The 12,266-nt window shown below is 51.1% G+C and overlaps 1 protein-coding gene across 5 annotated transcripts in view; it reads left to right on the plus strand.

Moving 5' to 3' along the window:
- The window catches only part of Atp6v1c2 (ATPase H+ transporting V1 subunit C2), a 39,592-nt gene that overhangs the window by 13,347 nt on the left and 13,979 nt on the right, over positions 1–12,266 (plus strand). For 3 of the 5 annotated variants that reach the window (XM_052745842.1, XM_052745839.1, XM_052745841.1), the window contains 3 exons: positions 3,269–3,354; positions 4,188–4,217; positions 10,307–10,401. In XM_052745842.1, the coding sequence (XP_052601802.1) occupies positions 3,269–3,354; positions 4,188–4,217; positions 10,307–10,401 (211 nt within the window). The remainder of the gene's footprint in view (positions 1–3,268; positions 3,355–4,187; positions 4,218–10,306; positions 10,402–12,266) is intronic. The other 2 variants (XM_052745840.1, XM_052745843.1) reach the window with 1 other exon arrangement.

Genomic DNA, 12,266 nt, shown 5'->3' on the forward strand with positions numbered 1-12,266 from the left:
GAAGGTAAAGTGTGGGGATCATTGCAACACCCATTCGCACGGAAAGCGACCCAGCGGTCTGGAATGCCTTGTGGCAGGGCAGCGTGTTGGGCTACCACGCTGTGGATGAAAGGAACGAGGAAGCTGCTCACTTCTGACAAGAAGGAGCTACACATAGGTGATGTAAAAGGAGAAAGGGAAATTTGAAAATGGCCTAAGACCCTTAACATTCCTATCGGTGATAAAGAAGGTTCTGGTTCAGTGATGTAGTAATTCTCTGGTGACCACAGGTGCTGATCACAACAAGTTGCTTCTGTTCTGTGGAACAAGTGATTTTTCTAGCCATTGAGCATCATCGGAGCATGCTATTCTGAGATGTTCCGGAAGCCATGGACGTGCTGAGGGGCCCCATTGGCTGCAGTGAGACACTCTGAAGGGGCTCAGAGGGAGGAGAGTAGAAAACACTGAAGGATGAGGTGCTGTGAGGTGCTGGGCTTGTTTATGCATTCAGCAGACGTTGCTGGAGTCTCACTGCTTTCATGTAAATAGGTAATTATTGGATGGGCTGTGGGGGCCGCAGGAATAGGTCCAACTCGCTTGTGTTACTATGGTGATTTGAATAAAGAAAAGGAACTTCCCACAGCACTGAGACTGAAGTTCTGTGACGGCAGGGACTTTGCTCAGCCCACAGCACCCAATAATGCTTGGTGCACAGTAGTTGCTTAGGGTATAAAGTTTGCTCGCTGAATCAGGGTCCCAGCAGATGATGGGAGGCACACTCATTTTAGGGTAACTGGAGGAGTTCTGTGACAAAGAGGCCCAGAGTTGTGTGGCAATGTAGCGGACAGAGTTTAAGGGACATTGACAGGACCTGGGCCGAGACACAAGCCTGAGGCTGCAGGAGCTGAGATCTCTGCCGGAGGGAACCGGAGTGGACATTTGGTCTTCCTTTGATCTGCTGAACTCACCTGGGAGCCAGAGGGCAGAGAGCTCAGAGCAGTCAGCCAGACGCCCTAAGCACATCCCTCTCATGGCAAACGCCCGAGGAATGCATCCTTAACTCCATTGAAGCCTGGGAGACTGCCGGTACCACCGCAGTCGAAGGCCTAGAAGACCACGCAGTTAGGTTTGCGGCCAGGGCTCTCTGAGTGAGACTGTAACTGCTAATCAAAGGGATGCAGGCACTCTACACTGGCAGGCATTTAGACTCGAGGTGGGTCACAGTGGCTGTCTAGAATGCAGCATGACCATGACCTGGTGGCCAGGAGCCTTGTCTTTGAAGCCCACTTGCAGACCCTCGATAGGCAGCGAATTGTTTCGGTTTCCTCATCTGAGAGGTGGGATAATACTCAACTTCCCCAAATCCTCGTGAGGCTAACACAATGATTACAGAGAAATGGACACCCCTAGGCCCCTACAGATGAGAGGCGGTTTTCAAAGGACCCGTAAGCACACTTGACCCCAGCGGGAGGTAGACTCGGGAAGAATGTCCAACTGGTGTGCTTCCTGTACTTGGACGGCAATAGTCGTTCTTTTAAAAAATGTTATTTATATACTTTTAAAAACGTTTTTAACGAGTTATTTTTATTTTATGTGCACTGATGTTTTGCATGCATGTCTGTCTGTGTGCAGGTGTTAGACAGTTGTGAGCTGACATGTGGGTGCTGGGAATTGAACTCAGGTCCTCTGGAAGAAGAGCCTGTGCTCTTAGCCACTGAGCCATCTCTCCAGCCCCTATCCTTTTTTTTTTTTTTTTTTTCAGTCAAGGTCTCACTGGCAGGCTTGGAACTTGCTGTGTAGACTAGACTGGCCTCTAAATGAAGATCCACCTGCCTCTGCCTCTCGAAGGCTGGCATTAAAGGCATGTGCCACTATGCCTGGCCTTAGTTATTTTGGGGACAGGGTTTTGTGTATCTCAGGCTGTCCTTGAACTTGCCGGGTAGCCAGGGATGTCTTTGAACTTCTGGTCCTCCTGCTACCACTTCCCGAGCGCTGGCATTGCCTACTCTTTGCGGTGCTGGGGATTGAACCAGAGCTTTACCTGCTAGGCAAGCATTTGAGCTGTGTCTCTAGCCTGGTTCATTTCATTATTTACTTATATCATTTTAAGCAGTGCTGGGGATCCAGACCAGGGCCTCACACATGCTAGGCAAGTGCTCTGGCTGTTCATTAAAAACTACTTCATACTTGGGTCTTTCCATTTCTGCCTATCAACCCTGATTACTTCGATAGTCAAGAAAACACGTCTACCCTCTTTCCTTTGCATGCTTTCAACAACAGGGTCTTTCCAGGTGTTCATCTGCCTCGGTGTCTATGGTAGGCCCAAGGTACCACACTATGCGTGGTCAGTGGGACTTGTACCTGCAATAATGGAGGACCGGACAGGGCTCAGTAGGTAGGATATTTGTCTAGCATAGACATGGCCCTGGGTTCCATCCCCAGCAGCACAAGAACTGGACATAGGGGAGCATGACTGTATTCCCAGCACTGGGGAGGCAAAGACAAGAGGATGGGAAGTTCAAGGTCATCATTAGCTACAGAGTGAGTTTGGGGACATCCTGGCATACGGGAGACCTTGTATCAGTTGGAGGATGAGTGGGAGAGAGAGGGAGAGAGAGAAAGGGAGGGAAGGAAGAAGGAAGGAGGGAGCGAGGAAAGGAGGGACTGAAAATGAAAGGGAACGTACCCCATCCTCCATCTGTGACCTGGTGTATGACTTGAGTTCTTGCCATGTGTTTGCTGGAGGCCCGAGGCTTGCCTCTTCTATAAAATCAATACCAGATTGTACTAGAGAAATAGCAAGCAGAAATATGTGCCCATAGCACAGCAGAGATCGTCTTACTGTCTAAGTTTCTGTCTTGTTTTTTTCCACCTAACATTATAATACGCGCCTTGTTCCACGGTATTTGAAATTCTTTGTAAACCTTATTTTCAATGGCGGCCTAATAATCCCTCAGCTGGACAGACCATCCCTCAAACAATTCTCTATTGTTGAACCTCCGGGTCGCTTCCAATTTCTTATTGTCGGCAACTCTGCTGCAAAGAACATCTTTCTATTCAGAAAGCCCTTCTGGTGTTTTTTTTCCTGTTTCCTCAAGATGGTTTCCCAGAAGTGGAGTGACTGGTTCAAAGGTTCTTAATGCTTAAGTCTCTCCTTACAGATTGCCAGAGTGCCGCCCCCCCCCCCCCCCCAGTGGCTCCCAGGGCTCCTTTCTCTGCCAGGAGGCTGGGTGGAGTGGTCCTGCACACAGCTCCTCACCCTCACTGGCCCTTTCTTCTCTCCCCCAAGCCTCATAAAGAGAACGGCGCAGAGTGTGGTGGAGGTCATGGAAGACTCCAAGGGCAAAGTCCACGAGAACCTCCTGGCCAATGGAGGTAGGTCCGCAAAGGCTTCCTCTCCTCAGGAGCCATTTCCCTCACGACGGCCTCAATGGGAGCTCTGACTGTCCAGTTCCGTTAAGCCTTACTGTCCCATTTGTGGAAATTCTCACGCATCTCCATCCACTTACCTTTTTTTTTTTTTTTTTTTAAACCAAACAAGGTGTGAGAAGTGGCTGCCTGTGCTGAGTAATGCCTCCAACCAGAGGCAGCAGGGCCTCATCAACAACACTTCACGTGGAATGTTCTCATTCCAAAGCTTTGACTTCCCCTGTTCACAGACACATATTCAGATACCCCCATTGCTGTTTTGGCTGTTAAACGTGCATATGCCATTTGGGCTGCGTTTTAAATGTGTAGCAAAAACGTGGAGGCTTTGAAACCCAGGCATGGTGGCACACATCTGTAATCCTACCACCAGGGAAGCAGAGGCAGGAAGACCAGGTGTTCGAGGACATCCTGAGATACTTAGCAAGTTCAAGTCCAGCCTGGGCTATCTAAGACTCTCAAAATATATATATATAAAAGCAAAACACACACATGTTACAAAACTTGAACACTTTGAAAACTCTAGAATTAAATAGTTACATATCTGTAGAGAGAATTGATTTTGACTATCTACATATTTATTAAAAATGAGAACATACATATTTACAGTTATATCATTTGGGGTACGTAACACATGTATGAACACACATGCATGCCGCCTGGAAACATTAAGAGCCTTTTACTGGTTTAAACTGGCGAGTGGAAATATTCACTCTCCCCATTCTGAACCCGGACGGGCCTGTCTTTGTGGTTTAATAACCCCATCTTATATCACGTTTCAGGTCTGAAGGAAAAGATGAAATGTTTAAAGAGTAGGTTGCGTCTCGTTTGCTGTGCGCATGCTCAGTGTGCTGCCTGCCTGCTGCATGTCCCCGGGAGGGTGGGGCCTCGGGCTGGCCGGAGGCGTGCAGTGATCAGGCCTCAACCGTTTCTCCAGCAACCGCGTTAGAGCTTTGCTCACCATACCCAGACGATGCAGTTCGCGGTGGTTTCACCACCCCCCCACCCCCCACCCCCGTCTCCCTCTCCCTCCCATCCTCTTTGCGTCTCCTGAGCAACCTGCATGTCATCTGGAAAGGGGACTGCATCACCTCTGTGGGGGGTCGGGGTGAACTTGGGCATCTCCTCGCTTGTTATCTGCCTGGTCTCGAAGCCTGCCTCTGGTGTCCACCTGCTCTGCAAGGATGTCAGCTCAGCCAGACCTTATGCCACGTGGTTCACGAGATTCACATGGACCGTGGGTCTTCTAGAACAGGCCACTCCTGGTGCAGTTGTTAGAAAGAACCTGGCTTAGTATTTTCTCTCATCTTCTGTAACGGGCAGAAGGAAAGAACAAGTAATATCTCATTTTGTTTTTTTGAGACGGTGTCATGTGGTCAAGGCTAGCCTCCAGCTCACTATGTAGCTCAGGGCTATTCAAAATCAGGGTGATTTTGAACTTCTGACCATCTGTCTCCACTTCCCAAGTGGTGGAGTGGCAGGTGTGGACTACCTCGCCTGGTTCATGCCTTATTTAAGCATACACTAAAATGCTGATCAAAATGCTCATCACATTCCAGGGCTGGGAATGTGGCTCATTGGCAGTGTTCTCCTAGCCAAGCTCTAGACCCTGAGTTCCACCCTAACACTGCAACAAAGCAAATAAACCCCAAAGAGCAAACAAACCCATCCACCAGCTTTCACCTCAAAGCTGATGTCACTTGAATGTAGGTGTTGTTCTGCGTGGGATCCACCCCTGTCTGGGTGCACTGTTTCTAAGAGAGGGCACACCGAGGAGCAGGGGACCTTGGTCTTTGTTGCTTTTTTAGCATGGGCCATTTTCTGCAGGCCTCCTGTGGGGCTTCGGTGGGTTAGTCCCAGTCACTTCCAGCTATTTCTGATCATGCTCTGCGAACCAACCCTGCCAATCTTAAGTATACACCTTTGCATTGAAGCCCCCCAGAAAGTCCAGCGAGGGTCAAGAGACCTTTTTAAAGTTCATTCAACTCAAACTTTCCCAGAAGATTTCCTTCTGCAGGGCACTCTCAGACTGGATAGAATTTCCTAGAGCTCTTTGTTGTTCTGTGCATGGGACTTTTTAAATCCCATCTCCTTCGAGAGAATTTAGGGCATTGACATCACGAAGACCCGCAGGGGTCTGACCTGGTCATGCCATGTGCTGTCCGTCTTGACCTTGGCCAGTCGACTCTCCGGGCCTGTTTTTTTTTTTTTTTTTTTTTTTTCTCACTTGCAAATAAACTTAGTAACAGTCTCAGTCTAGGTTTTTAGCTTTGCTGGGTGCCTTTTGCTTTGGTTTGTCTTTGCCACCAGCTGTGCGGAGCATGGTAACATCTAGACCCATGTGAATCTGGCAGAAGCAGAGCAGACACACACGTGTCTGGCTTGGGCTGCGGAAGACCTGTCTGGCTAGCCTGGCACTGGACTGCCGCCTGTGCGGTCATAATCCTGTACGCTGGCAAGGCCTTGGCTTGGTTTTTCAGATGAAGTCATTGTTGCTCAAGAGACAGCTGCCTGTGGGGAGTGTGTTTTAAGAGGGCAGGAAGGCTGGGGTGGCGGAGGCCACTCTGGAGTAATATTCCTGCCCAAGGTATAGACAGGGAAGGACTTTCAGGTTGTGATCTGGAGCAAAGGTTAGACCCGAGAGATGAACGAGGAGGAAGAGTGTGTAGCCACCAACCCAGAGGCCTACTGAGACCACTGTCAGCCTCCTGGTGCCCCTGGGAGCTCACAGGCTGCTGGGAGAGAGACCCACAGTGCCCTGCACCCTACAGCGGGACATGCCCTCCTAAGAGTGAAAGGCACGGCACCCTTGGGTTTGGTGACAAGGCATAAAGAGCGGAGCTTGCTCTGCAGTGTGTCTCTGCTAATCAGCCTATGGAGTGTAAATTCCCATGGCCGTCTTGGCTGTGATGAGCATGGTTGTCAGTGTCTTGATCATTCTATGGAGTGCATGGTTCTGTGGGGTCCTGTGATGGGCTCTGGAGACACGGGCATTGGAGGAAGTCAGTTAGAGCAGCATTGACTGTTCGGAGCAGCCGGGAGAGGGGTTGAGAGGTTGAGTACTACTTGGCCTGGGTGGCAGGGCTCCAGGATGCTGGAGGTGACAGGCAGCGTGGAGAGGGAGTGCCCCTGAAGACACATCACCCTGACATCTGTCCTGGCTGCTAGTTCCTCACTTTCAGGAAAGGCTTGAGGTCACCAGAAGGAGAGGTCTTTCTCTTGCCCAATGCTCTCCCAACAGTTAGCATTGCTGTCTCTTGAGAGGCCTCACGTGGCCTTGTTTAGTTTTGGGGTCATGGGAATGACAAAATTTGTGCTAATGTCAAAACCTATATACTAATACCAACTGGACCGCCATCACAAATTCCACACAAGGAGGCTTCCACAACACTGTCTCGCTCTATGGCCCACGCTGGCCTAGAACTCACTACGTAGTTCAGCCTAGGCTCAGACTCAAAGCGAACTTCCTGCTTTAACCTCCTGAGAGCTGAGGTTAGGGTTGTGCACCACCACACCTGGCCAGGTGTTTCAGGTTCTAATGAGGACTGTGCCGGTTATGGGCAGCCACGTCTGTTGTCACAGTGATCTTTCCTTGGCTGCATGTGGGGAGGCAGTGAGCATGGGCAGAGCGCTCCGATATCTCCTTTTCATGAGCACAAATCCCACCAGCCCCCAACCCCAATGCATCTTAGAGAGTCCCTTGTCACAGGCCAAGGTGCTGTTAAATTCTAACGCCAGTGTGGTCAACGTCCGACAGAGGTTCTCGAGAGAGAGCCTCTGCCAAGTCCACCCACTCTGGAGAAAAATCGAGAGTGTGGATCTGGTGGAGAGGCGGGTGGAGGGGCGCGCCTTCTTCCTCCTGCAGCATAGTTGGACCCTGACAGTTGGACACGATGGGGAGAGGGACCAAGGGCCTTCCTTCGTGATGGGCAGGGTGTTGGGTGCTCTGTGTCATTTCTTCCTGCTGTGATGGAGCTTACATAACTTACTCTGTGCTGGAGTTTCCTCATGGAGATAATGATGCCCCTTACTAGGGCTGGAGAGTAGATCAGATGAGATGATGATTCACATGTCCCGGCCCAAGGTAAGCCGCAGGGCCACAGCCCCTCTCTGGCTGGCACACTGTCACTGTTGTCTTAAGGCATTCCTGCCTGCTAGGTAGGAGGGCCACTTCCCTCTGAATCCCCTTTGGTTTCTGTCTTTTTCTTGGGGATTAGTGCATCCACCCATCAGAGCTGGGCTTGCCTCAAACTGAATTCATCCTCTCGGCCCCGTGGTCCCCAGGTTAATGACTGTCCTTCCCTCCACCTGGTCGCCCAGCCTAGGAATGTGGGTGTCACTTCATGTCCTGTGTGTCACTGTCCCTACATCCTGTCCCTCCTCTCTGCTCCGTCTTGGCTTTCCCCTCTCCCTCATCCTCGCTGGCTTCTGTCCAACCCCAACACGGGCTCTCCCACTGTGTGCTCCTGTCCTGTGTCTCCACGACCAACCAGTTCCAAGCATGGAGGTCCAGATGTGACCTCACACCTGGGCTGCTAGCTCCTGCCCACCTCCCTGCCCCATCAGCTTCATCTAGACTCCTAACACCCTCCCCCAGAGTGGCCACCCGCCCTTCTGACACTTGACACTCACAGCCACACGGACAGCCTCTGTCTGTCAGCTTCTTCAGGGTCCCTGTCCGACTGTTGCCCCGGTGGCTTCCCTAGGAGTCTGGGATTGTCTCTCCCCACTGCTAACCTGACTGTCCCTGGCACACGCGTGAGTACTTGAGGCTGGGTGGGAAGGGTGTGTCCTGGATTCCCAACAGCAGGGAGCCAGACTCCATGCAGGTGAAGGTGACTGTTAGGAGGACGAGGGCAGGCTCTTTGCACGGGTAAGGACACGCATAAACAGGGAAGGGCTGCGTGTGCAGAACCTGCGGTGCGAAATCCCACCTTGGAAAGTGGCTGTTGCATACCTGCCATTCCAGTTACTCGGGTGACTGAGGCAGGAGTTCAAGGCCAGTCTGGACCACATCTCAAAAGGTATAAAAGCCAGGCGGTGGCCCACGACTTTAATCCCAGCACTCAGGAGGCAGAGGTCTACAAAGCAAGTTCCAGGGCAACTAGAGCTGTTGTACAGGCAAACCCTGTCTTGAAAAACCAAAATAAATAAATAGATAAAGAGAAAAAAAGTGTGCACGCGCGCGCGGGGGGGGGGGGGGGGGGGGGTAAATAAAGGAGAAATAACATGCTCCTATGGTACTCTCTGGATATGTAGAGTATAAGAATAATTAAGCCTTTAATCTCACCATTTGGAAGGCAGAGGCAGTGGATGTCTGTGAGTTTGAGTACAGCCTGGTCTACATAGCGAGTCCTAGGCTAGCTAGCACTGTGCAGTGAGACACCATCTCAAAACAAAACCAGCAGGCCCTCCAGAGGTGAGGCCTCTGACCACTTTCTCAGGTAGGAACACTGACTCAGTTCCTCTCTTGCTTGGGATCTGGGACTCAAGCCACGTTCCTGGTTTTATTTGAGATTAAAAAACAAACAAACAAAACCAAAAACCAACAAAAGCAACTTTAAGAGAGGAAGGGTTTGTTTTGCTGACAGTTAGAGGTCACAGTGTATCACTGAAGCAAAGTTATGACAGAAACTTGGAGCAGCTAGTCATGTCCACAGTCAAGAGCAGAGGGAAAAGGATCCATGTATACTTCCTATGTTCAAGTTCCTCCCCTCACTCACCCAGCCTAGGGAATGGTGCTGCCCACAGTGGGCCAGGTCTTCCCACATCAATTACGTAATCAAGATGATCTCCTAGAGACGCGGCCACAGGCCAGCCTGATCCAGACAGTCCTTCGCTGACTCTCTTCCCAGGTGACTCTAGAGTGTGTCAGTTGACAGTTAAAACTAAGTGTCACAGCATGGTGGCAGACACCTTTAATCCCACTACTGGAAAGCAGAGGCAGGTGGATCTCTGTGAGTTCAAGGCCAGCCTGGTCTACAGATTGAGTTCCAGGAGAGCCAGAGATACACAGTGAGACCCTGTCTCCAACAAACATGCAAAAAAAACCCAACAAACAAACAAACAAACAAACAAACAAACACTACCCTAAATATCATAATCAGCCAGGCTCCTTGGACTGAAATACGTCAGTCCAATTGAACCACCTTCAGCTCCTTCTGTTCTTACACTGCACAGCTGGTTGGGGTAGGCAGGAACATCCTTCTTTGCAGGGGAATCTGTTTGCTTTTGGTGAAAACATTGGTGTATTCTGTTCACTCTAGACTTCAACAGGGACACACTGAATGATGCCCATGGCTCCAGGTGAGAAAAGCCAGTGACAATCAAGTTCCTGGTGTGGCTGAGCTGGGAGATGTCTTCTTTAAGGATGATGTGGGTTAGCATGGCCTTGCTCTTGTTGGGGCTCAAGAAGCAGGGAGACTATCCCCCCTAGCAGGTGGCACCTGGGACAGGCCATGGCTGGGTGGTTGGGGGCCTGGTTTGGTGTTTTCTGCTGTGCCTCTTGGATGCCTCAAAACAGACTGGCGACCCAGCTGGGGAGGGTAGGTCAAGCAACTACCGAGGGTGGAGAAGTTACCAGTGGTCACAGAATGTCACCTTCTTGGTTCCGACCTCTAGAAAGAGCAGGCTTCCTAACAAACTCCACGTGGAAGTTGCCGCAGGAGAGCTTGGGGCTCAGAGTGCCCCTGTTGCAGTACCCTTCCCTCAGCTCTGGAGTGCACGCTGGCAAGTCGATGCTTCCCACTGGCTCGGAACTGCTCCCGCGTGGAGCATGTGCGCCTCCAGAGCCTGGGCCCATCCTCCAGCTTCTCCCGGACTGCTTCTTTGGTGTGAGCCACAAGCTCCGTTTGTCTCCTTTGGCTTGGTTCTGGGTTCGAATTCGTCTCTGCTCTTCCAGTTGACCTGACATCCTTCGTGACACACTTCGAGTGGGATATGGCCAAATACCCTGCCAAGCAGCCGCTGGTGAGCGTGGTGGACACACTGGCCAAGGTGAGGAGAGTCTGTCTGGAGACATCTGACCATCTGAGATGACATACATGGCGTTGGGACTCCCACAAGGTAGAAGGCAAAAAGGCTGGGATGCCAGCCCTGTGAGTGACCCAGGGTAGGTCCCCCTTACCACGTCCTGGTTAAGGTTAGAATTCAGGAGAGACCTGTGTGTTCTTGTCTCCTGTCCCTGTCACCCAGAGACCTGGCTGTAATCTCACAGGAGAGTCTACTGGACGGGCCTGAAGTACTTCATTTCACTCCCCTACCGTGATTCAGAAGCTGTGATGGGAAGACATAGTTTTGCCCTTCCTACCATGTGCTTGGGAACCCAGTGCCCCTTAGATGATTGATGGTTAATTAATTGATTTTTGTGGTACTGGATGTGGAACCCAGAGCCTTTCACATACTAAGCATTCTACCACAGCCCTCTTCTTTTTTTTTTAAAGATTGATTGATTGATTGATTGATTGATTGATTATGTATACAGTATTCTGCCTGCATATATCCCTGCAGGCCAGAAGTGGGCACTAGATCTCATTACAGGTGGTTGAAAGCCACCATGTGGGTGCTGGGAATTGAACTCAGGACCTCTGGAGGAGCAGTCGGTGCTCTTAACCGCTGAGCCATCTCTTCAGCCCCACAGCCCTCTTTTAATTTTCATTTTGAGATAGGGTCTCACTAAGTTGCCCAGGCTGGCCTTGAACCAATTCTGTAACTCAAGCTGGACTTGAACTTCTGATCCTTCTGCCTCAGCCTCCTTAGTAGTTGGAATTACAGGGCTTGGGCACCAGGCCCAGATCTCTTGGGAAATGATTTGCAAAACCTTGCTGCTTTAGAAGCCCCCTTAATCACATTGTGCCAACTCATCCCCTAAGTGTCTTGTGACAACAAATCAGCCCTGTGACAGGGTGCCATCTACTAAGCCATGGTCTCTGGCTCATACTGGATACAGGCCTCCTAGCACAGGGATCTGCAGGGACAGTGTGGGCATCCCATAGCCAAGGTGACTTCTAGGTGCCCTCACCATGGGTGAGGATTGATTGTTCTGCCCTATTGCTGATGCACAGAGAACCCCTTATATATCCCTTATATATCATGTCTCCGGCTGGCCCAATGGCTGGGGAGATCCCAGCTCTGTGCTGAACAAAGCTGCCCTGTTCCCTAAGTAGCTGTACTTCCCCGAGGGCCATAGGCAGGTCAGGGCAAGAAGGGTGGGGTTGAGTCCTTTCCTTCCTCAGGTCTCTTGGGAATCCGGGTGTGGCTCCTTGGGCTTACCTGCCCTCCCAAGACAACCAGGCAGAGGTTCTCAAAGGTGCTTCTAGCAGGGGCAGCTCAGGGCATTGTGCCAGGTATGGCTTTCAGGAGAGCATCACGCAAGTCTGCCCCCGAGCCAGAGAACACAAGATTTTTGTGAGGTCGGGCATGCCAACTTGGGATTCTGAGTCCCGGGGACACTGGACCTGGCTTGGGGGAGCTGGAGAGGAGAACTGGCTCTCCTCTAGTCCTGGGTACCCAAATGCACAGTTATTGAAACAGACTGGGAGGGGATGGGGGTCAGGAGGTCAGATCCCACAAGTTGTGCAGTGTGCACGGCTCCACTCCATCACAGGGAACCAGCTCCTGCAGGCTAGCGGGACAGGGGTTGGGGAAGACTGAATCTTCAGTCCGTGCTGCCCCAAGAGCTCGTGCGTCAGCCCCAGCCTCGCTTTGTTCTTCCGCAGTGGCTTGGGGCTTTGTACAGTTTGCACAGCACATTGTCCTGCAGTCCCATGGTGTGGCCGCACCTTGAGTGTGGCGTGTGGTGTGGTCCAAAGGTACGGCACAGCTGTGCAGCCTAGTTATGCGGTAGGATATCATCAGTGAGG

Source organism: Peromyscus californicus, unplaced genomic scaffold (assembly GCF_007827085.1).
Source record: "Peromyscus californicus insignis strain IS unplaced genomic scaffold, ASM782708v3 Scaffold_1__1_contigs__length_55948999, whole genome shotgun sequence".
Lineage (NCBI taxonomy): Eukaryota > Metazoa > Chordata > Mammalia > Rodentia > Cricetidae > Peromyscus > Peromyscus californicus.